This window comes from Arvicanthis niloticus, chromosome 24 (assembly GCF_011762505.2).
Source record: "Arvicanthis niloticus isolate mArvNil1 chromosome 24, mArvNil1.pat.X, whole genome shotgun sequence".
NCBI classification, from domain to species: Eukaryota; Metazoa; Chordata; class Mammalia; order Rodentia; family Muridae; genus Arvicanthis; species Arvicanthis niloticus.
This window is the reverse complement of record NC_133432.1, coordinates 24629293-24654681: the sequence shown is the minus strand read 5'-3', so window position 1 is coordinate 24654681 and position 25389 is coordinate 24629293. Positions and strand designations below refer to the sequence as shown.

The 25389-nt window shown below is 49.7% G+C and overlaps 1 protein-coding gene across 5 annotated transcripts in view; it reads left to right on the top strand.

Annotated features, from left to right (window-relative positions):
* Gtf2ird1 (GTF2I repeat domain containing 1) overlaps window positions 1–25389 on the top strand; it is a 99205-nt gene that overhangs the window by 11683 nt on the left and 62133 nt on the right. The window contains exon 1 of one of the 5 annotated variants that reach the window (XM_076923108.1): window positions 15078–15723. The exons of 2 other annotated variants lie outside the window; for them this stretch is intronic. In XM_076923108.1, coding sequence (XP_076779223.1) covers window positions 15631–15723 — 93 coding nt within the window. In that variant the 5' untranslated portion in view covers window positions 15078–15630. Of the gene's footprint in view, window positions 1–15077; window positions 15724–25389 lie in introns of those variants that run through there. 2 more of the 5 variants (XM_076923110.1, XM_076923107.1) reach the window with 2 other exon arrangements.

The following is a 25389-nucleotide window of genomic DNA, read 5'->3' as shown; positions in this document are numbered from 1 at the left end:
TCTAGGTCTCTCTGATCCAGCCAGAATGCAGACACACCCTGAATTACAGTGTGATCTGGATGGAGTATGGACACACCCTTAGTACTCACCTTTAATCTCTAACAATGAAGGTAAGGTTAGTTTGTAGAAGGAAACAGTTGTGTTTGAAAGTGACGTCTAACTGAGAGGCTGTCAAAGTCAGGAATCGGGGAAAAGATTTGACAGAGTGAGTCAGAAATAGGATATGCCCATCTCTCAGCACAGGAAAGAGAGGCTACTTGAGAGAGGAGGGATTGGGGGGAGAGGGAAAGGAGGAAGAAGAGGTGGCAGGGAAAGGGAGAGGTATGTTGTGTATATGGCAGTTTTACAGAGGCAGGTTGCAGAGAGAATAAGCTAGGTGACATAGGTGAAGGCAGAAGAAGCCAGAAAACTAGAAGAGATTGCCAAGCAGAGCGGTTCAGGCAGAAGCCAAGAGAAACCAGATTGAATCAGTCAGTTTGGAAGAAGCTAGAAGCTTCCAGGCCTAGGAATAATTTGGCCAGAGAAAGAAATGTTCTGGACTCAGCCCAAACCAAGTAAAGCTTGGATATATATATACATCTAAGGAAATAAAAGGGACATTTATAACCTCTCCCCTCCTCCCATATGGGTCCTAGGGATCGAGCTTGGGCCATTAGGCTTGACAGCAAGCACCTTTTCCTGCATAACCTCCCATCTCTCTTTTTGAAATGGAATCTTGGCTGATAGATTCCCATGGTTGGAACCCATGGCTGATAGTTACTTTAAACTTTTGTTTCTTTTTTTTTTTTTTTTTGTTTGTTTGTTTTTTGTTTTCTGAGACAGGGTTTCTCTGTGTAGCCCTGGCTGTCCTGGAGCTCACTCTGTAGACCAGGCTGGCCTCGAACTCAGAAATCCGCCTGCTTCTGCCCCCCAAGTGCTGGGATTAAAGGCGTGCGCCACCACCGCCCGGCTTGAACTTTTGTTTCTTAAGTCTTTTGTGTGCATGCATTCTCGTGTGTGGATATGGATGCCTGCGTGCCTGCCGTATCATGGCACTCACGTGGACATCACAGGATGACTCTTAGGGTGGGATCTTTGTCTTCTGTCTTCTTTGAAGCAGGGTAATTTGTTCCTGGTTATGACCTCACGGATGGCTGGCCTGTGAGGTTATGGGAATTCTCCTACCTAGTAGTAGAAGGAATGGGACTGTGGGTGTGTGTTTCAGTGTCCTGCATTTGTGTGGGGTCTGGGGACTTGAACTCAGGTCCTTATACTCACGCTGTAAGTACTTCATCCACTGAGCCATCTCTCCAGCTGATAGATCAGTTGTTTTAGAAGCCTGGGTACTGACATGGTGACTTAGGGCAAGCTGGTTGCCATCCCAGATAACAGTTGCTGTTTTGTTTGCTTGAGACTGGGTTTCAGTATGTAGCCTAGGCTGTCCCCCTGCTTCAGCCTCCAGAACGCATCACCACACCCAGCATAAAGAATTTTGGTTGTTTGATCTGTGTAGCTCTGGCTGTCCTGGAACTCCCTTTGTAGACCAGGCTGGCCTTGAACTCACAAAGATGTGCCTGCCTCTGCCTCCCAGCCCCTGCCTCTGGGATTAAACGCATGCTGCTTTCGCCATCACCACCTCCTCCTGGCTATAAAGAATGTTTTTATATTGCCTGTCTGTTTCCTGGACTCAATAACCGCTTGCAGGTCTCAGCTTGGAAGACCTTTTTTTTTGTGGCTAGTGTCCTTGATCTTCTCCGCTTCTCCAAGCTTGTGTTACGAGTTTCTCCCAAGAGTCCTGTTGCCTGAGTCTTGAGGCCCAGCCACACATGAGAGAGGTGTCCTTCTGTCTGTCATGCTCATGGACGGAGTAGTCAGTTTCCATCAAGTAAGATTGGACAGAACTAGTCTAGCTCACAGTTGCATACCTGAGCACCTTTCCCTGTACTTAAGAGGGTCCAAGGCGTACTTGGAAGTAGACATAGATGTCAGATTTAGATCACAAGTACAAGTCCTGTCTGGGCTGCAGAGCAAGTTCAAGGCAAGCCTGCACAACTCACTAAACCTGGGTCAAAATAGAAAGTAAGCCCAGTGTGTTGGCATGCACTTTTGGAGGCAAAAGCAGGGGCATCTCTGAGAGTTAGAGACCAGCCTGGTCTGTATAGCAAATTTCAGTGCTTCCAGGGCTACATAGTGAGACCCAGTCTCAAACAAAATAAAACAAAGAATACAAAGTAAATCCAGACATAGGTGCTGCATTCTTGTAATCCCAGCAGTCAGGATGTGGATCAAGAGGATCAGGAGTCCAAAGTCAGTCTTGGTTGTATAACAAGTTCAAAGCCAGGCCGGACTGCTACTTGAGATCCCATCTCCTGCCCCTGGATCCTCTGTACTTACAGCAGAGGGTTGTATAACTACTTGATGGCTTTTGAGTCTTGCCAACCATGGCAACCAAGACAGGGGGTTGCCATGATAATGGGGGCAGATGGGGTATCTTACATGTTGCCCCATCCTGGCGTGGGTTCATTGAATCAAAAGCCCTGGGTTTTTTTGGTTTTTGGTTTTTTTTGTTTTTTGTTTTTTTTGTTTTTTGTATCAAAAGCCCTGGGTTTTTTTTGTTTTTTGGTTTTTTTTGTTTTTTGTTTTTTTTGTTTTTTGTATCAAAAGCCCTGGGTTTTTTTGGGTTTTTTGTTTTTTGGTTTTTTTTTGTTTTTTTGTTTTTTTTGTTTTTTGTTTTTTTTTGTTTTTTTTCCTATTTGCCCTTAAACTCAGGATCCTCCCCTGCCAAATGGAGGGAGGAATCACATGTATGAGTCACACATGCAGCTGCCTGGGTTTTATTCTGGAATAGGTGTTGTGTCTCTAGTTGATGGGCTGCGTCCATTCTCTCTCAATAATTTATTTTTATCTTGTGTGCCTTGGTGTTTTGCCTGTGTATATGACTGTGTCAGGGTCTCAGATCCCTTGGAGGTAGGGTTACAGACAGTTGTGAGCTGCTGTGTGGGTGCTGGGAATTGAACCCAGGTTTTCTGGAAGAGTAGTCAGGGCTCTTAACTGTCGAACCAACTCTCCAGCCCCCTGTGTCCATCTGCTTATGGTTTACAAGGAGCTCTGAAGACTTCTGAGCATGGGGTAGAGGAGGAAAGATGGGCAGGGCAGGGGTGGGCGGGGCTTAGCTGTAGAGCCCCTGCCTAGAATCCCCCAGTGAGGTGCTGGGGCGTGGCTCAATGGTAGAGCACCTGCCTAGAATCCCCTAGTGAGGGTCTGGGGGCGTGGCTCAGTGGTAGAGCACCTGCCTAGAATCCCCCAGGGAGGGGCTGGGGGCGTGGCTCAGTGGTAGAGCATCTTCCCAGAATCCCTCAGTGAGGGTTTAGGGGTGTGGTTCAGAGGTAGAGCACCTGCCTAGAATCCCCCAGTGAGGGGCTGGGGGCGTGGCTCAGTGGTAGAGCATCTTCCCAGAATCCCCCAGTGAGGGTTTAGGGGTGTGGTTCAGTGGTAGAGCACCTGCCTAGAATCCCCCAGTGAGGGTCTGGGGGCGTGGCTCAGTGGTAGAGCCCCTGCCTAGAATCCTCCCCAACTTCCCCCCTGAGGGACTGGGGGCGTGGCTCAGCTGTAAGATGCTTGGCCAGCTTTCAGGAGGCCTTGAGTTGAGGAATTTGGGAGGGCAGTGAGAGCCTAAAGGATGAGCATCTCTTTGGAACCTGGTCATGACTTAGTCAATGCCCCTCCATAATTGCTTTTTCCAAACTTACCATTTCACCCCTGCTGGCTCCGTTCCTAGTTTTTCATCCCCAGACTGCCATCCAGTCTCTGGAATCAGTATCCAGTCACTGAAAAACTAGGAACGGAGCCAGCTGGGGTAGGACCGTCTTCAAAAGTAAAATACAAACTTAAGCTCTTCTTTTTCTGTCCTAGGAATTGTAGCCTGCTCATGAGGCGTGGGTTTCTCTGTCCAGTTAATCAGAGTCGCACAACATTAGGTAGGCTGGCGTAGGACTGAGACAGGGCAAGTGGGACCTGGGATGAAATCCACGAAGAGCCGCTTCTTGGATGTTGTGTTGTATAGGACTTAGAGTAAGAGCAGAAGGAGCAGCAGCTGGGGAGCGGCCAGGAAGAGGCAGGGGCAGCGGTCAGCAGGACGGTGTGGCCGAACGATTATAGCGAATGTTGTGACATTGGTTCAGATAGTGGAAGAAACCAGACTAAGGAAGAAAAGGTTGTTGACTGTCCTGCTGGGGCTGAGGCCAAGAGAGCCCTCAGATAACTAACTCCTAGTTCAAGTTCCGTTTGCAGATAGGGAAACGGAGGTTGTGGAAGCCAGGTATCCCGATCCCGTACTGCACAGCCTTTCCTGGGGGCTCTGCCCTCATCCCATTGGTTCAGAGGGTAGAAGGGCAGGCAGCAGTGGGCGGGGCAGCTAGCTCAGAAGGGTGAGTCGTACCCCGCCCCCGCCCCGTCCCCCAGCCAGCGCCCAGGGTTAGATCATCCCAAAGCCTTTGGCTGTGTTCCATGCAGCCTTCATTTCCCGACATGAAAGGACCTGATGCCCCTCCACCTCCTAGATCTTCTCAGAAGGCGTGTTTACGTCTGGCAGAGGGGTCTCCAGAGACACCAGTTAGGGCCTCCCACTACAGCCTCGCCCCCGGGGCTGGTGCTGTCTCAGCTTTGGCTTCTCAGCACTCTATCCTGACATCCATCTTGTACTGGAGTAAATATATTGGTTTACGTGTGGACAAGCATGAACCCTGCTGGGAGTCAGGATCTCCTGGGCTTCCAGCTGAAAGATAGGCTTTCATGTCCTGCTCCGTTCCACCTGTGTGTGGAGGCCACATGGACGGTATTCGAGAGTTGACGCCAGAGCTTTGGGGGATGGGGAAGAACTTGGTTATCACAGTTGCTCAGGAATCAGCACTCAGGGATGCCTAGCCTGGTGTCAGACGCTGTCCGCGTGGCCTCACAGGTAGCTCTCACTGTGTCCAGGTGGCAGCCGAGGTAAGGAGAGGAACTTGTGAGGCTAGCCTTGTGCCTCTGAGCCACGCCCCCAGCCCCTCACTGGGGGATTCTAGGTAAGTGCTCTACCACTAGGCCACGCCCCCAGCCCCTCACTGGGGGATTCTAGGCAATGTTACTATCTGCAGGAAGGTTTTTTATGCCAATGCTGGCACCTTCTACCCCATCTGCTGTCAGTCACCCAGATACAGCCATTTTAGTTGAGGACGGATCGACTGTATTATGTGAGCTCATAAGAATTATCAGGCCTAGAGCTGGGGTGCAGTTCCATTGACAGAGTACTTACTTACTGTCTGGGTTCCATTCCCAGCACCACATAAACCAGGCGTAGTGTCATATACGTGTAATCCCAGCCCCGGTAAGGGGGAAGCAGGAGGATCAGGAGTTCAAAGTCATCCTCAGCTGCATAGCAAGTTGGGAGGCCAACCTGGGCTACATGAGACCCAGTCTCAAACAAGCAATCAAAGCTCTTTGACTTAGCGGTGTCACGTGTCTTGGTTTGTTGATGTGTGCACTGGGTATTGGCCAGCAGTGCTTTTTCTCCCGGCATTTTGTGGTTGTCCCCGGATGTGTGATTGCTTATAGAGTCCCTGCTGTATAACAGAGACTGTTGTTGGCTCCGTCTGTCAGCATTGGTCCCAGTGAGAAGGGAGGTTGCTTGGGACCGCCATCTCCCACCACATCAAGCTTTTGGGTCGGACCGCCACACCACTTTCCCACCAGATGGAACGTACGAGAAACTGGCCATGAGGAGGGGACCCTTTACTGTGCTTTGAGGTGATCACCTGAGTTTCTAACCTGTGTCTGGGCCCTTGGAAAGGGCGTGGAGTATGGGTGTCCCTCTGGACATGGGTCTTCAACTCGGCGTGTGGGAAGAGGCTTCAGGAAGCATGGTCCTTAACCCTGAGTGGTGCGTGTCTCCATTCGACCATGCTTTCCTTCCAAAAGAAGGAAGCTCCTTGGAGCTCACGTGTCCCTTTCTTACCAGACTCCCTTGGCCTCTCAAATCCCTGCCCCCTACGTTTTGTGTCCTAGTGTCTTTCCTGACCTTTGGCCTGCCTCCCTGCCGGTGTCGGTGGCCAGTCTTCTAATCTCCCTAATGCCTCCTTTCTGGTTCTCTGTCCTATGCCTCTGCTGCTTTCTCTAGTCCTCCATGGTACTCCTCATAGCTCTCTCCAGCCCAGGGACCCTGCCCCAGGCCCATAACCTCCGTGGGCCTTGGGAATCCTTTAATCAGAGGCTCAGCTTCTTCCCTTCCCGCCTTCTTTCTTTCCCAGGATATTGACATCCATGGGAATGTTTGAGTTGGGTGTCTCAGGGATTCCTTCAGCTGCCCTTCCTCAGGACCCCATGTGCCCCTGAATCACTGCTCTGACGTTTTCCTGTCTGCTTCAGGCTTCACATCTTCCCTTCTCAGACTCCAGTCTTGACCCCGGGGTGGCTTTACATGTTGCCATAACCCTGACCCCTGTTGGGCATTGCACCTGCTTTAAGCCCTTCTGTGTGTGGTTCCTGTTTGCTTGAGTGTCGACGTCGTCGTCGTCACCCACCACTTCCTGCTCCTCACCTCATCACTGCAGCCCTGATCCCCACCTCACCCACTTGCCCAGCCTCCAGCCAAGGCCGCTGCCCTGCTCAACCCTGACCGCGACACGTGGGCGGCCCAGGCTGGCGGCTGAGTTTCCTGGGCAGCCAGTCATTTGGCAAGCCTTCAAAGTCTGCTCTGCTCTGTGGCCTGGGAGGTGGGTACTTTGGGCTGGGGTGGGGCAGGCGTCCCCCTTGATGACCGCATTGCTGAGGTCAGCTCTGGCATCATCTCCTTTGGGGAGCCACTCCCCCCATTGCTTCCCATCATTTTATGCTTCTTGCTTGCCACTAATTTTGTCTTTTGAGGGTTTTTGTTTGTTGAGGTCAGGTCCAGTTTATGACTGAGCCCAGGGCTTTGTGCTTGCTGGGGAAGTATTCGGCCAGCCGAACTATGTTCCTACCCCGCACATTTCTACCATGGCTGGAGTGCAATCGTAGTCAAAGGAACAAATATTTGCTGGTGCACGCTTGTAATTCCAGCACTGGGGAGACTGTGGGAGGAAAATCAGGAGTTCAAAGCCATCCTCAGCTACATAGAGAGTTTGCGGCCAGCCCTGGGTCCCATCGTCAGCATGTATATTGATGTGGTGATACATGACTGTCCTCCAGCATTTAGGGGGACAAACCGGGAGGATCAGGAATCAGGGTCCCTGTCAGCTACGTCGAGAATTAGAGGCCAGACTGAGCTGACTGAGACCCAGCCTCAGAAAACAAAACAAAACAAAACAAAACAAAACAAAAAACAAAACAAAACAAAACCACAAAAACTGGTTTGAATCCCAGGAGTCTGTTTTCTTGTCTTGTCATCGAGATGTCCCTTCCCAGCTTGAAGCCCAAGCATGTTGGTGTGGTGTGTGTAAGCTACATGTGTGACCATTTCTATTGTTGCCTGTGTGTGTGTGTGTGTGTGTGTGTGTGTGTGTGTGTGTGTGTGTTGTGGCAAGTTCCACCTGGCCAGATGTCCTCTCTGCTAGGCCAGGGGCTTGTTCCATCCCCCAACCAGAGGCCGCCCTCTGAGGAACAGTAACCTGCCCCAGGAGAGGCCCTGCTGCCTGGAGATTAGTCTCCAAGGCCACGCTGCCAGTTGCCATAGGCACTCAGGTCCCAGATAGCGCTGTGATTTCTCATCCTGGTCACGCAGGCGGCTGCCAGTGTCGCCTACCAGGAGCCAGGAGCCAGGCTTTAAATAACTGGTGGAAACCTGACCCTCCAAAGGAACTGTCTGCTTACCAAGGCCTGGCCTTCCCTCCTAGGGGCAGTCTCAGGGCAGCTGGACCCCTCCCGCTATAACCAGGGCCTTTGCGGGGATGGGGGTAGGGGTCTTGGAGAGACATGACAGAGAGTTCTGAGGAATCTAAGCCTCAGTACATAGGGAAGGACTCAGATCCCTGCCCTGAGACTCTGAACCCTTGGGCTCTAGGATTATGTAGTTCTCCCCATCCTAGGATTCTCAACTTGTGATGAGGAGGGACTTCTAATAGCTAGACCTGAAACACATCCCTGTCCCTCACTCCACTGCCCCAGCATCACTAGAAGGTGCCATGAATCCCGGACCTGAAACCTAGTGCCTGCTTCCTATCCTTGGCCTTACCCGGGAACCCCTTTCCTGTCCTGAGGGTGGGGCCACACTGCTGGATGTTCGTGTCTCTTGTTTTTAATCTTTAAATATTTAAAGATTTTTTAAAAAAATTACTTCTATTTTTGTATGTGTGTATGTATATGGAGGTCAAAGGGCAGCTTTCAGGAGTGGCTTCTCTTCCTTCTTCCATGTTGGTCCTGGGGATTGTACCCATGTCATTGGGCTTTAGAGGCAAGGGCCGTCTCCGGGGATCCTATTTTGTTTTGAAGGAACGAAGCTTCTGTCTCTGCTTCCCAAGGTAGTTACATGCCTACAGCAGGGGCCTTAGGTCGTTTATGAAAGAGAAAACAGTCAAAAAGAAAAGGTAACACAAGGGGTGGTGTTGCGTGCCTGTGATTCATGCACTTGGGAGGCGGGGGGCACAGCTTTCACTACTGTGAGAGACTACCCTTGGCTACAGGAGACTCAGCTGGGAGCCTGAGGATGGAGCACAGTTGGTGGAGTGCTCCCCTGAAGTGCTCCCCTGAACCTCCTTGGGCTCCATTCCCTGCACCGCTGCCCACATCTGGCCATGGTGGCACTTGCCCGCAATCCTAGCCCTTGGATCCGAAGGATGAGAGTTCAGGGTTATCCTTAGCTACATACTGAATTAGAGGCCAGCCTCAGCTAAATGAGATTCTGTCTCACAGGGTGGGAGTGAGGAGAAAAAAAAAAAAAAAAAAAAAAAAAAAACTTGTGCAGGGCGCGGTGGCCCACACTTGGCATTCTAGCTACTAAGCAGGTAGAACACTCGATCAGGGTTAGCCTGGGTAACTTACCAAGAGCCTGTCTAAAATTAAAATGAAATAAAAGTGGAAAACACTATTTATTCCAAGTGATGACCATAATAGTAATTTTTTTTAACAAACCTTTACCAGCTGCCCACTTGCCTACTGTCACTAGTCCCTCACTCTTCTCAGATACCATGTGACTATTCCTGCTTTCCATGTGAGCTATGTGTTGTCTGTGCATGTAGATATGTTTGTTTACATGTGTAGGTGCGCACGTGGGTGGAGACCCACGGTTGATGTTGAAAACCTTCCTTCCATTCTCTTCCGCCTTGTCAGCTAGCTCACTGACACGGCTTAGTCTTTATAACTGCTCTGTGGATCCCTTGTCTCTGTCTTTTAAGGCTGGAACTGCAGGAGGGCCACCACGCCCCCTCAGCATCCTCCTCTCTGGTTCTTTTGCGAGTACGGTAAACATCTTAACCACTGAGCTATCTCCCTAAACATTTAAGTTGTTAAAAAAAAAAAAAAAAAAAGTTATGTGTGTGTTTGTATGTCTACATGTGGAGGCTAGAGGGCAACTTCTAGTGGGCAACTTCTCAGCTACCGGCTACTTTAATTTTGAATATGTGTGTGTTTGTGTGCATGCATTCATGCGTGTTTGTACACACATGTGTTCATGTGTGCGTGTGTGCATATACTCATGCGTGCACGTGTACACGAGTGTGTACGCTCATGTGCGCTTGCATATGCGTGTGTGTGTGTGTGTGTGTGTGTGTGTGCGCGCGCGCGCCCATGAGAGTGTGCATGTGTGCATATGTGTACATGTGTGTGTGTATGGTCATGTATGTGCATGTATACATGAGTGTGTACTCCTGTGTGTGTGTATGTGTATGGGGTGTGTGTGTATACAGTCATGTATATGGCCATGGTAATGGTGTGCAGGTCAGAGGATAATCTGGATTGCTCCTCTATTCCATTCTCCTTTGTGTCAGGGTCTCCATCATTTTACCACTGTGTCCTCCGGGCTAGCTGTCCTGCTACTGCGGCCGGCTTTTTCACGTCTTCTCAGGAGTCAGGCTTGTGTGGCAAGAACTTTTACCCACTGAGCTATCTCCTTGTTCTCTGAGACACGATCTCTCACTGGCCCAGGACTCATCAGTTAAGCTAGGCTGGTCAGCCACTGAGCCCCAGGGATCTTTCTGTCTCCAACACTGAGGCACCACCACGCCTAGCCTGATGTCACATGGGTGCTGGAGATTGTACTCAGATCCTTGCACGGCAAGCACTGTGCCCCGCAGAGCCATCTTGCCATCTCCCTCGCTGTTTGACTTCCGAGGCCAGGGTTTGACCTGGCTTTGAACTCTGTATATCGTGAACTTTCGCACCTGGAATCTTTCTTCATCATTTCAACATCTAGCCCTGATGTTGCGTGAGTCGGAGGTTGGCCTGCCTATCTGATGTGTTTTCCAGTAGACGGGGCTCCAGGGAACAGACAGGAGGCGTGCTGAAATCACGAGGCTGAAGGTTTGTTTCTCTAAAAGACATCTGCTTGAAAAGGAAAGGATGTCCCCATGAATGATGGGGCACACCTGTAATCCCAGCCCTTGGGATGCTGAGGCGGGGGATTGTAAATTCAAGGCTAAAACTGGGCTACATAGTGAGACCCTCATTTAAAGAGTCTATAGGCTGTGGGGCTGGCTACATGGCTCAGAGGGTAATGGTGCATGACATCAGCCCTACGAACTGAGTTCAATTTATCTGGGGGAAGGAGACGTTGACTCCTGAGAGTCGTCCTCTGATTGCCTCGTACTTGATGTGGCACCCCCTCCTCTAATAGACTGATAAATGTAAATCAAATTTCAAAAATAACCATAGCCTGAAGCAAGAATTACCACAGGTGGAGGCCAGCATGGGCCACATAGGGAGATATTGTCACAAGACAAAACCAACCCATATGTTGTAGATATAGTGCTATGGTAGAGCATCTGCCCACAATCTCCCAGCTGGGGGCGTGGCTCAGTAGTAGAGCCCCTGCCTAGAATCCCCCAGTGAGGGGCTGGGGGCGTGGCTCAGTAGTAGAGCCCCTGCCTAGAATCCCCCAGTGAGGGGCTGGGGGCGTGGCTCAGTGGTACACACTGGCCTGTTAAGCATAGGTCTTTAGGTCCTGGATTCTATCTCTAGTATCAAAGGGGGAAAAAAAAAAAAGAAATTTGCGTTTGCAAGTGATGTAAGATTTATGCTCGTGGGAGAGCCTGTGGAATCCTGGTGTGACGCAGGGTAAGGATACAGAGATCTTGAGACATAGCCTGTCCCTGCTGAACCTTCATGGAGGTAGTTGGATGAGGGGCACGTCTAGCCGAGTATCAGGACACTGCAAGCATACTTAGCAGTGCCGAGAGATGGTTTTCTTTCTCCACAAATTATTTTATTATTTATTTGCTCATGTATTTATTTTATTTTATTTGAGAGCGAGTCTGACAGAGGTCAGACTCCAGGAGTTCATTCTCTTCCACCATGTGAGTCTCAGCAGGACTTGAACTTGGGTCATCAGGCTTGGTGGCAGGTGCCATTACTCACTGAGCCGTCTCTCTGGCCTCAGGCGTGGTTCTCTCTCCTCTTCTTCTCCTCTTTTCCTTGTTCATCTTTTGGTAAAAAGAAATGATGTAGTTCACACTGCCCCAGAATTCTCTGTGTCAGGGAGGATGACCTTGAACTCCCAACCCTCCTTTCTCTGCCTCTCAACTGCTGGCAGTGTAAGCTTGCTGCAGCACGCTTGGGTAAGAGGTGTTTTTCTAAATTGGTTGAAAATTTCTTTTCTCATTTTATTTACCATCGTGGCTAACTAAGAAGGGACAGTGTGAGCTGTTGTGACCTTGGCCATGGTTTTTGCTGAGCCAGGCTGCACAAAAATGGGGCCAGCCGCTTGTGTGTGTGTTGGGGGGGGTGGGTGGAGGCAGAGACCATCTTGTGTGCTTATTTTATTTTTTTGTATGCTCATGTGTGTCACGCATGCGTGGAGAGGCCAGAGGGCAGCTTGTGAGAGTCGATTCTCTCCTACTGTGTGGACCCCTTAGATCAAATAGTCCTTGGGCTTGGTGGCAGTTACCTTCACCCCCTGAGCCATCTCACTGGCCCCGGTTGGTTTTCCAAGGAAAAGTCTCTCTCACTGTAGAGCTAGCTTAGGCTGGTCTCAAACTCAGATTCTCCATCTTCTACCTCCCAAGTGCTCGGATGAGTGTGTGCTATGTGAAATCCTCTTGAGAAGCCACGTGTCAGTGGGAGTGATCCTGTCCATCCAACCTGAGATGATATTTCCCAGAAGATGAGGACTTCTTGGGCTGTAGGGATATTGACATCTTCAATCATTCTCCCAACGTGCTTGCTATGTGTGAACTCGGAAATCCTGGACTCAGACCTTGGGGAGACAGTAGGTGGGCCCCTCCACACCCAGATGTTGGCAGTGGGATGAATTCAGGCGGTGCCTGTGGCTGAGAATGCACTGTAAGTTGTTGGGCTCATGTCTTAGCTGCGGTCCTCAGCTCTAGTTGGGCGGCTGTCTTTAACTTGTAGAACTGAGAAGCTAAGCTAGGTGTGGTGGTTCGCACCTCTGATCCTAGCCCTTGGGGCACTGAGGCAGAAACAACAGGAGTTCAGGGGCAGTCTAGGAGACTGAGTAAGACCTTGTCTCATCCCTGGCCATCCCATACTGGACATGCCTGAAGCTAAGCAGGGTTGGACTTGGTTAGTACTTGGGTGGGAGACCCTATCATAAAAGATATCTCTGAGTCGGCAGTGGTGGTCCATGCCTTTAATCCCAACATTTGGGAGGCAGAGACAGGAGGACCTTGGTGAGTTTGAGGCCAGCCTGGTCTACAGGCTACACGGAGAAACCCTGTCTCAAAAAACCAAAATAATAACAACAAAAATATATATGCACACTCATGTGTCTAAGAAGTCCAGAAGAGGGTGTCAGATGCTCTATTTCTGGAGGTACTGATGACTGTGAGTCACCCAACGTGGATTCTGGGAATTGAACTTGGGCCCACAGCAAGGCCAGCACATACTCAACCTCCCTGTCATCTGTTTAACCTCTTACCTTTGTCTTTAATTTTTTTCTTCTATATACATTTATTTGACTTGTATGAATATTTTTCCTGCATATGTGTATTACATGAGGGCCTAGTGCCTGAAGAAGTCAGAGGTGTCGGATCCCTTTGGAAATGGAGTTATATCGATGGTACAGGGTCATCATGCGGATGCTAAGACCTGAATCTGGGCTCTCCGAAAGAATGAATGCCTCAGCTGCTGAGCCATCTCTCCAGCCCCCCTCACTTTGTTTTTAGAGACGGTCTATTACTGGGACCTGAGCTCACCAATTAGTATTGGCTGCCCACTGAGCCTCAGAGACCAGCCTCTCTCTGCCTCCCTAATGCTGAGATAGGCAACCACCAACCCCAGCCTTTTATGGGGGTCCTCTGGGATGAACTCCAGTCTGTATGCTCGTGTGGCAAACACTTTACCATTTAAACTGTCTTCTCATCCCCTCATAAAGTGTCTTAAATGATGAGCCAAACAAGGACCAGCAACATGGCTTGGTGGGTTAAGGCGCTTGCCGCCAAACCTGACGACCTGAGTTTGATCCCCAGGACCCATCGTGAATGAGCTGAAAGTTGTCCTGTGACCTCCACAGGTGCACTGTTTGTGGTATATTTATGTGCACACACATAAATAAATGCAATAAAAAGAAACCAAAAGAAACCAAAGAGGCTGGGTGTGTTGGTTCTTAAGAAAAAAATAGAAGTGAGCTGAACACCAGGGGTCACCAGCAGTCACCAGCGGTCACCAGCAGTCACCAGCAGTCACCTTTCTCTGTTTCCCAGTGGTGGACGCCATGTGACCAGCTGCCGCATGGTCCTGCTGCCGTGATGGACTGTATTTCTCCACACTGTGTCCTAATTAACTCTTCCTTAATTAATTAATTAACTAACTATAGCAGCACTCTCTGTGTAGCCCTGGCTGGTTTGGAACTCCTACTGTATATAGACCAGACTGGCCTTGAAATCAGATCTACCTTCCTCCTCTCCTGACTGCTGTGACTAAAGATGGTCGCCACCTCACCGAGCTTGTCTGGTATTTTATCAACGCCAGATAAGTAAGATGTCTGAGCTATTATGATATAATCACCACCAGTGGGGAAACGTGCTACAGAGCCAGTCACACTTTAACCTAAGATATACTAAGAATTCCACTTAGCTTTGGGTATATATCAGTTCACACACACACACACACACACACACACACACACACACACACACTCTCCTGTTATAGTCTGAATCTGAGGGAACTTCCGAAAGAAGTTTGATTCCATCAGACCTTTATCTGGCATTTAGCGTCTGATCGCATGGCTCATGTCTGTGTTTTGTGTCCATTGCAGAACCCAGTACACCGAAGCCCTCGCCACCTTGCCGTCAAGGGCAGCTCACACCACAGGCTTTGGGCTCCCTGGTTACCAACCGGAAATGTGATATGTCCATTATGAAATGCACCAGGGGACAAACTTGTGGTGCTGGGACCCAGACTCAGGACCTCACGAATACTAGGCAAATAGTCTACCACCAAGCTGTATCTCTAACAACCTACTTAATTATTCGAGACAGAGTCCCTCTTTATAGCTCAGGCTGATGCAGGACTTGCTGTGTAGCTGAGGACGACCATGAACGGCTGTTTCTTCTGCCTCCACCCCAGTGATAGAAATTTAGGCCTCTGCTACCGTGTCTGGTTTCTGTGGTCCTGAGGACAAAATCTGGGTGGTTGCAAATAGACCAACCCTCTACTCACTGAACCTACTCAGCCGGCTAGACATTGCTTGGAAATCCCCTTTCAGGTAGCCAGGCACAGTGGTTACCTCTGTTAATATACAGTTAATATACCTTTAATCCCAGCATTGGGAAGGCAGAGGCGGATTGTCAGGGAAACCCTGGCTCCACCCCCCCCACCCACACACAAATAAACAAATAAATAATCCCCTCGGGCCATACAGCCTGGACTCAGGCCTGGGTAGAGGGGAGCTGGGAGGCAGGGTTCTCTCGCTGCTATGGGCAGAACACAGACGGGGGATTCTGGAATTCAGGGCCCTGGGCAATTCCTTCTCCTCTGGGCAGCTCTTAGGACAGGAAATGGGGACCGTGGGTTGCTGGGGGAAAACAACATTCTTCCCCCTCAGCCAGGATAGGAGACGCTGACTTTTGTTTGTTCTCTCGGGCTTCTTTTTGGAGAAACACAAGCATATGGTGGCGGCTGGTGCGGAGGCTGTGTTTGGGTGGCGTGCGTGCTACTTCGCCTTTTGCGTTTTCCTCCCGGCGTTGGCGCCACCACCTGCTCCTCTGGTCCACAGGACAGTGATACTGAGTCAGAGAACCTTTCCCGGGTCCAGAAGATTCTAGATCTCTCCAGTGGCTCTTGTGGGGTTTCCAGTGGGGAAGAGGAGTAAGGAGTTTAGTAGCAGACCCAGACCTGCGATTTGTGGAGTTCTGAGCCTCTGGGAGGCCTTGTGTGTCTGTCCCAGGGCCCCGAGAACAAGGGGGTGAGTCTGCTGAACAGTGTAGGAGCCTGTGAGGATGGTCCTGAGGCTGCAGCAAGAAGCACAAGCCAGACCCTTGAGACCACAAGCATCTCAGATTTGGGATTTCCTTGGATTTTGGAATATTCATGTCTAATCGCGAAATACCTTGGGGACGGGACGCCAGTCTGAACAAGAAATTGGTTCCTGTTGCAACTGTACCTTATGCACGTAGCCTGAAGGTAATTTGATTTTTAAAAAATAAATTATTTTTATTATTTCTAATTATGTATATATGTATGTGTGGGTATGTGCACATGAGAGTAGGGGCTTTGGTAAGCCAGGGACTATCGAAGCTAGAATTACAGGTGGTGAGCCACCCAGTGTTGGTCCTGCGAGCTGAACTAGGGTCCTTCGGAAGAACAGTACCTGCTCTTAATCACTGAGCTCTCTCTCCAGCCCCATGATTTTAAAACACCTTTTTTTTCCCTTACTGGGTGAGGAAGGGCAGGCAGGTGCCGTGGGCAGACTGCAGAAGGTACTTCTTGCCTTCTACCATGTGGGTCCCAAGGGTTGAACTCAGGTCGGGAGACACGCTACCAGTTTCTTCACCTGCTGAGTCACCTTGCTGGCTGCTAATTGGGTTTTATGTAGTTTTATTTTATTTGTTTATTTTTTTTTTATTGTTTTTGGCGTTTCTTAGACGGGGTCTTATGTAGTCCATGCTGGCCTTGAGCATGCTATGTATCTACGGCTGGTTTTGAACTGTGTGTACGTGCTGGGGTGTGCACGCGTGTGTGCATCTCTGCGTGCGCCTGTGTAGGTGCGTGCAGAGTCCAGAGGTTCGTGTTGGGGTGTCTTTTCCAGCGCTTCTCTTCCTTATTGTTTTGAGACAGGGTCTCCCACTGAACTTGGAGCTTGCTGGGTTTTTGCCAGTCTGGCTGGCCAGTGAGCCTCCTGGGATCTGCCTGTCTCTGCCTCTCAGAACTGGGTTTATAGGTGCGGGCTGCCATACCTGGCTTTTATATGGATGCTGGGAGTCCAAACTCAGGTGTTACATTTGTGCAACCTGCAATTTCCTACCGAGCCATCTCCCTGGGCCCCCGGGTTTGAACTCTTGATCCTTCTAAGTGCTATGATTACAGCAGTATGGCGCTATACCCAGACGAGTCACTGGTTGTTGGTAGATATTTTTGAGACAGAAATCTTGTATAGCCCAAGCTGCCTTTGAACTCCCGAGTTTCCTGCTTCTACCTCCTAAATGCTGGATTATAGGCTAGCCCAGCCGAGCCTAACATTTTAAAAATCTGTTTGCTTGTTTATTTAGAGCCAGAGTCTCGTAATCTAGCCATGGTTGGTCTAGAACTCACTCTGTAGACCAGACTGGCTTCAAACTTAGGGTAATCCGCAAGCCTGAACCTTCTGAATGCTAAGACTACGGGCGTGCACCATTGTGTCCTTCTTGAAGGTAATTTTGGGTGACTCTTTACAGTGCTACAAGAGGTCAGGATACGTTTCCCTCCTGTGGCATCGTATCAGCCTGCACCCAGAGTTTTAGATTCTGGAGCATCTTGGATGTCATATTTTCAGATTAAGGAGGCTCAACGGAGAAACAAGGCACCTCTAGACAAGGTGGAGACAGGGCCCAGCTCCCTCTGAGGGGTCAGGGAGAATCACTCCTTCCTTGCCGCTGACCTTTGGTGGTGTTGGCATGCCTTGGCTTGGAGCCATGTGTGTTAATCATTTTGATAGTGTGGTAAAATACCCAGAGAAACTATTTAAGCAGAGGAAAGGTTTATTTTGACCCACAGTTTCTAAGGTCTCACAGTCTGTGGTCGGCTGGCTCCTTTCATTTGGATATGACGCAGAGAGCATGGTCTTGGAGCCAGGAGGTGTGGGGATGGAGAAGTAGGAGAATGTTTGCCTTATGGCATTCATCCAGGAAGCAGAGAAGAGAGATGGAGAGGGAGAGGGGGAAATGGGAGAAGAAGGGAGGGGTGAAGAAACGAGATACATCTATCAAAGTCCAGGCCCCAGCGACCCACTTCCCCCAACTAAGCCCCACCTCCTCCTAGCCCTTTCCGCTGTGACCCCTCAATGGGTCACCGATGTGGTACCCTCACGACCCCACCACTCATCAGTAGCGCCATCAGCTAGGGACCAAGCCTTCAACAGACACGCTGTGGGGAGACAGAATGCTAAGTCACGTCACCATTCGGTTCTTCAAGCTACCCCCCCCCTTTTTTCTGAGAAAGGGTCTCACTGTGTAGCCCTATGTGGCTTGGAACTCACTGTGTAGACCAGGCTGGCCTCAAGATCACAGATTCATTCCCCCTCCTCCCCCCAGCGCTGTGATGAAAGGCAGGAGTTATCTGGCTTTGACCAAGCCTCATTTTCAAGTTGCTTGTTCTGTGTCAAGTCTCCTTGTAAGAATGTGGCACGTGAGGGTGGGGAGGCGGGGAATGCAGGCCTTTAATCCTAGTATTCGGAAGGCAGAGGCAGGTGGATTTCTGTGAGTTTGAGGCCAGCCTGGTCTATGGAGTTTCTTTGGGACAGCCAGGGCTACACAAAGAAATCCTGTTTCAAAAGAAAAAAAAAAAAAATGGTAAATGCCTTTAATGGCAGTGAGTTCCAGGATAGCCAGGGCTACACAGGAAGCCCTGTCACAAAAACAAAACAAAAATATAACAAATGGGCAATTGCTGCAGTTAAATTGGTTGAATGCTCAGGAGGCTCTCCCGGGGTTCTAGTCCCAGCATCACATAAAACAAGGTGTAGGTCTATAATCCCAACTCTCTGGAGGAGGAGGCAGGAGAATCAGGAATTCAAGGTCCTGGCTTGATATGAGTTATATAGCAGCATAATAGTCCCTGGCTACATAATGAGTTATAGGGCAACCTGGGCTACATGAACAGTCTCAAAAAGTTGTTTTTATTTGTTTTGGTTTGTTTGTTTTTGAGACAGAGTCTCTCTACGTAACCCTGGTTGTCCTAGAACTCGCTGTGTGACCAGGCTGGCCTCAAACACACAGAGATCTCTCTGTTTCTTCCTCCTGAGTGCTGGGATTAAAAGAGTTGAGTGTCACCGTGCCCGGCTTACAAACGGTATTAGTGTCCTTGAGACATGTACTTGGGCTTAGTTGATCCAGAACTTGGGAAAGAATAGAAGACTCTGAGATCACCTCTCCCTCCCTTCTGCTGGCCAGCGCAGACCGAGCAGCGTGAGCCCTGGGGCCATCTGCCAAGGCTGTGCTTCCTTGGCACTGACTGTCTTGGCTTCGGGCCCCTTGGGTGTCTTCAGTTTTGTGGCTCTGCCCCTGATCTCTGTGCAGTCCATCAGTCTTCCTTGTTCTTTTCCAGATGGGATATACTTTGTATTTTCATTGTACCATGTTTATTTGGTGTGTGTGTGTGTGTGTGTGTGTGTGTGTGTGTGTGTGTGTTGGCCTGCCCAGGCAGTCACATGCAGAAGCCCAGCAGGACATCCCATGTCTTCCTCTTTTTGAGACAGAGCCAGAAGCAGGTCATGTTGGCTAGGCTTGCTGGCCAGCTTGGGATCCATCTCTTAATCTCCTAATGATGATATCACAGGCATGCCCAGTCACACTCAGCTTAGGCACTGGGGATTTGAACTCAGCTCCTCATGCTTATGGAGTGGGTGGTATTACCCACTGAACCATCTCCTCGGCCCTGCGGGTTGCAGTGTGGGCCATGGGTAGCCATGAACTTCCTGCCTTTCTCAGGTGCTGGGATTAGAGACATGCTCTCCCATGCCCAGTGTGTGTAGGCTGGGGTTCGAACCCAGAGCTTCATGGCGTTGGGAAAGTGCTCTAGCAACTGAGCCACATCTCTATTTGTTTTTTAAAAATTTTGACTTGAAGATGACCTTGAACTCTTACCAGTCCCCCTAAGCCTTCAGAGTGCTGTTGTTACAGGTTTACTACCACCACAACCTGCTTCCAAGGTGCAAAGTTTTTTTGTTTTTAAAACTTAAAAAAGGCCGGGCAGTGGTGGCGCACGCCTTTAATCCCAGCACTTGGGAGGAGGCAGAGGCAGGCGGATTTCTGAGTTCGAGGCCAGCCTGGTCTACAGAGTAAGTTCCAGGACAGCCAGGGCTACACAGAGAAACCGTGTCTTGAGAAACCAAAAAAAAAAAAAAAAAAAAAAAAACTTAAAAAAAAAAAGATTTATTTATTTATGTTTATGAGTACACTGCTGTTCTCTTCAGACATAGAAGAGGGCATCTGACCTCATTACGGATGGTTGTGAGCCACCATGTGGTTGCTGGGAATTGAACTCAGGACCTCTGGGAGAGCAGTCGGTGCTCTTAACCTCTGAGCCATCTCTCCAGCCCCCACCCCCCGCCTTTTAAAACTTTAAGATGTATTAACATCACTTTTTTTCTCCTCTTTCCTTCTTCCAACCCCTCATGTCCTCTTCTTCCTTCTAAGTTACTTCCTTTCAAACTGGCCACCTTTCCTTTGGCTATTACTGTTACATACATAAACACATAAATAAAATCCATGGCTTGTACATACATATGTAAACATATAAAGACATGCATGCAATTTGCTAAATCTATTTAGTATTCCTTATATGTCTGTGATGTCAGGGATGACCGCTTGGTATTGGATGACCAACTGGGGGCTCATCCTCGGGACGGGCTAGTTTTCTCTCTCACCAGTCATTAATTACCTTTGGCTAGGATGAAGGTTGGCGAGATTTTCCTATTTCAAGATGGCGTGTCTACTGGTGTGGTCATTGTTTGCGTCGTCTTGTTTAGGCAGCAAATCATTCAGGTAGCATGGGCGTGGCTTCCCTGCCAGTTCTAGGAGATGTGACTTCACAGAAGACTCCACGGTCCTGGCTCTCGAAACCTTCTTCCGCCATGTTTCCTGAGCCTTGGGTGCAGGAGTTGTGTTGGGGCTGTATCTGTTGGGAAAGTTTTAGCCAGTTGTGGTTTTCTGTAATGGTCTCCAATGTTTTTTGTTTGTTTGTTTGTTTGTTTGTTTGTTTTTAATGAAAAAAAAATCCTGTGTATGTCTGTATCTGTGTCAATGCTGCGTGTGCAGGATTCCTCTGAAGGCAAGAAGATGGGTGTTGGATGCCCTGGAGCTAAAGTTACAGGCAGTTGTAAGCAGCTGGATATAGGAGTCTTCTGTGAGAGCTGGGAAGCCCCCAAAACTACTGAACCATTTCTCTGACTGTTCAAGTTTCACCTTTCTTTCTTTCTTTCTTTCTTTCTTTCTTTCTTTCTTTCTTTTAAAATATTTTTAAATTAAATTATTTTTAAAATGTAAAGATTAACTTATTTATTTTATGCATATGAGTACGCCACCATCGCTCTCTTCAGACACACCAGAAGAGGGCACCAGACCCCATTACAGATGGTTGTGAACCACCATGTGGTTGCTGGGAATTGAACTCAGGACCTCTGGAAGAGCAGTCCGTGCTCTTAACCGCTGAGCCATCTGTCCAGCTCCAAGTTGTACCTTTCATAGGGAGCTCCAGGCAACTTGAATCACTGTTATTTCCTTAGGTGTTGAATACCTGAAAAGTCTCGCAGAGATTCTGGGCTGTGGGGATTGAGTCAGTACCCATGGCACAGTGATTGGCCTCAAGGAGTTAAAAGAAATCCATCACGAAGTGTGTAAACAGGTCATTTCAGATCACAATTGGTTCTGTTGAGAAAGTAGAAGAGCCGGACTTTGTGCCTGGGAGGTAGAGGCAGGAAGATCAGGAGTTCAAGGTCATCCTGGGCTACATTCAATTTAGAGGCCAACCTTTTGTGACTATGTCACAAAAACCCATAGTAGCTGGGCACACTCAGGAGACAGAGACAGGCAAGTTTCTATGAGTTCGAGGCCAGCCTGCTCTACAGAGAGACTTCCAGGACTGCCCAGGCTACACACAGAAACCTGTCTGGAAAAACAAACAAACAAAAAGACAAACCCTTAGTAAAATAGAGGGGAAGATGGGGTCCCGGGAGTGAGGCTGGGCTGTAGGCTTGCTGGCCTGACAAGGCTGTGTCTGAGGGAGTGAATGGAGAGGGCGCAGGTAGCTCCCCTAGGCCCGAAGACAGCGCGGGAGTGAGAGGGTGAGTGAGCCCAGCTCCCACAGCGCCTGCCTCGGAGACAAGGGTGTTGGATTTCTTTGATACTGTTTTTACTATGTGTGTGTACATATGCTTGCAGTGTCGCTGCATGTGTGTGGCGACCAGAGGATGATGTATGCGAGTCCGTTCTCTCTCCACCATCTTGGGTCCTGGGGATTCCACACAGATTGTCAGGCTTTGTGTCAGGCACCTAGGCCAACAAGGAGGCCACCTTACTGGTCCTGTCCTTGTGCCTTGAGATCCAGTCTCACTGTGTAGCCGTGGGTAACCTGCACCTCACAGTCCTCCTGCCTCAACCTCCGAGAGTGCTAGGATCATAGGCGAAAGCCGCCACACTGGTCTTTCACATCCCTTCTGGTGGTCTACTATACTTGTTTTGGACTGGGTCTTCTCTTCTACCAGTCTGGTCCCTCCTTTCCTCTCCCCTCTTCCTTCCCCTCCCCTGTTCTTCCCTCCCCTCCTCTCCCTTACCCTCCCCTCTCCTGTCCTGTCCTCTGGGCCTTTAATTTGTTTATCATATCTCATGCTTCCTGTTTTTCATTCCTTAACGTTAAAAGTAAAAGAAAAAAATTCAGTTTTTACTTTTACCTGGCTTATTTATTGGTTAAAAAAAATCAAATTTTTAAATTAGTGTTCTGTGTGAACACACACACATATGCCATGGTTGATGCATGCTCAGATCAGAGGTCAATTTTACAGAGCTGGTTGTCCCCTGCCATGCAAATCCCAAATCCCATGGATCAAACTTGGCATTCCTGGTGGCAGGTGCCTTCACCCACCGAGCCAGCCTACCAGCCCCGTTTTTTTCCCCTCACCTTTGTGCTCCTAACCTATTTGGGCCTGAGGCTTCTCTTGGCTCCTACATAAAGCAGGCAACTCACCCAGACTATCCTGGAGATGGGAGGGTCCTGTAAGCCGAGCAGGCTGGATTTAGGATAGTGCCACAGCCCAGCTCCCTTCCGTCTCCCGGGTCCTCTGGCTCGGAGTCCCAGGTTCTCTCCTAAGTAGATTAGGACCTTGGCCAGGAGGAGTCAGAGCAGTCTGGAATGAGCTGGAGGTCAAGAGTGCCAGCTTCTGCTGCTTGCCTGGCCCTGATTTGATTTGGGTCTGGGCAGCTGGGAGGCTGGGACTGGCACAAGGGCTCAAAGGAGTAGCTGGCAGCCATAGCTGTAGGGTTTGGGTATACAGGAAGCCTCAGGCTCCCAGACTAGTGGATGTCTTGGCTATGAGTGAGTACAGTTATCCAGCAGACCCTCCCCAGCATCCCACCAGGGTGAAGTGGGGCCACAGAAAGGGGACAAAGCAGCCTCTTTTCAGAGCATCCTCACCATGGACCCTCTCCCATATCCTTGAGTGATCTGTCGTATTCCCGATGTCTCTTAACGATACAGAGTTTTCTTTCATCTCCTGAGACACTTTCACTGTGGAGCCCTGGCTGGTCTGGAACTTGTTACATAGACCACGTGGGCCCCGAACTCAGACATGTGCGTGCCACTTGCCTCCCGAGTGCTGGGATTAAAGGTGCGCACCTTCACATCCAGCTGGTTTTTATTTTCGTTGTTACTTGTTTTGAGACAGGGTCTCATAGCCAGGCTGGCCTCACACTCACTGTGTGCCTCTATTTCCCAAATGCTTGGAATTATAGATGTGTACACCTGGCTTGGCTTATTTATTGGTAATTTATTTTTGTGATGCTAGGGGTGGAATTCAGGACCTTGAACTTGCCAGGCAGATGGCTCTAGTGTAGAGCCTAGCCCCTCACTGTGGGATTCTAGGCAGGTGCTCTACCACTGAGCCACGCCCCCAGCCCCTCCCTGGGGGATTCTAGGCAGGGGCTCTACCACTGAGCCACGCCCCCAGCCCCCTCACTGGGGGATTCTAGGCAGGGGCTCTACCACTGAGCCACGCCCCCCAGCCCCTCACTGTGAGATTCTAGGCAGGGGCTCTACCACTGAGCCACACCCCCAGCCCCTCACTGGGGGATTCTAGGCAGGGGCTCTACCGCTGAGGCACGCCCCCAGCCCCTCACTGGGGGATTCTAGGCAGGTGCTCCATTGCTGGGCCACACCGTCAGCCCCTCACTGGGAGATGGTAGACTGGTGGTCTTCCATTAAAATCATGCCTCTAGCTCTTCACTGAGGGATTCTAGGCATGTGGTCTGTGGCTGGGGCCATATACACAGCCCTCTTTTTGAATCTTTTGTTGTTGGTAGAGATGGAATTTCACTAAGTTTCTCAGGATGGCTTGAACTTACTCTGTACCCAGGCTCTCCTTGAACCTGGATACTCCTGCTTTGGCCATCTGAATAGCTAAGATAACAGGGAGGGCCATTAGGTCCATTTTTTTCCCTACATTTTTATTTATTTTGGTGGTGGTGGTGGTGGTGGTGGTGTGTGTGTGTGTCTGTCTGTCTGTCTGTCTGTCTGTCTCTGTCTGTCTGTCTATAAGCATGTGCATACCACCACATGCCTGTGGAGGTCAGAGGACAACTTGCAGGAGTCAGTTCTCTCCTACCATGTGGGCCCTGGGGATCGAACTCGGGTCCTTAGCAAGCGCCTTTATCCTCTGAGCCATTTCACTGGCCGTAAAGCCAGTTTTTTCCTGTAGTCTAAGAGCAGATCTGAGCCTGTATGGGGACTTTAATCCAGCAATTTGGTTACTTTGGCAAGGGATCACATCCAAAACCTAGGTCTATATGATCTGACCGGAATGCAGACACGCCCTGGATTACAGTAAGATCTGGCTGGAATACTGACACACCCTTCGTATGTACCTTTAACCCCTAACAAAGAAGGTACGGTTAGTTTTAGAAGGAAGCGGCCATGTTTGAAAGTAATGTCTAACTGAGGGGCAGATAAAGTAACATATCAGGGAAAGATAGGACAGAATGAGTGAGACATAGGACACGCCCCACCCTCTCGAATACAGCACAGGAAAGAGGTTACTTAAGGCAGCAAGGTGGAGAGAGGTGTGCGTGTGGCAGTTTTGCTGGCAAGGGTGGCAGAGAGAACAGGCTAGACACAGGTGAAGACAGGACAAGCGAGAGCATGAGAAGGAGCCAGAAGATTAGAACAGATTGCAAAAGTATGAGGCCAGGCAGGGCAACTCGGGCAGAAGCTGAATTGAATCAGCTTGGAAAATTAGATTGTACAGAAGCTAGAAGCTTCCAGGCCATGGCCTTGGGATGGTTAGAACAGAAAAAGACGCTCAGCTCAAGCTGTGTCTTTGCGGAGCCAGTACCGGGTCCAGAGCTGCTCTCCATTCTGTTTAATGAGCTGGTTTTTTTTTTTTTTTTTTTTTTTTTTTTTGCTGAGGCATCTTCTTACCCCCATATGGTACCTTATGGCCCCTGCTGCTGTCTTGAGTTTCCCAGGACACTGCAGCCAGGTTTGGAGAGTGTCCGGGATTCTGTGCCTGGCCTGGCTGCACACACACACACACACCCCAGACAATGAGTTGGGCCCTGATGGTCAGCCCTAGTGGACAGATGCAGTTTGGTTCTTGCAGAGTTTACAGTCTGGGAGTCAGTTGTAGTGTCCGGTAGACATCCTCGGCTTGGTGCCTTTTAAGGCTGTGGGCCTGGAGGCCCTGCCACCTGGCTGTTTGCTACCCCACCCAGTGAGTGTCTAGAATCCTTGTTGACAGGTGGCAGACAGGTGGCAAACAGGGTGTGGATCTACAGCTCTGTGGCTGGATGACACACCCAGCCAGGGGCCTTAGAGGGCCCTGGCGAACAAGCCCAGAGAGTGTTCTGCCTTTGTCCCTTACCTCCTTTTACTTAGGGTGGTGAGGGG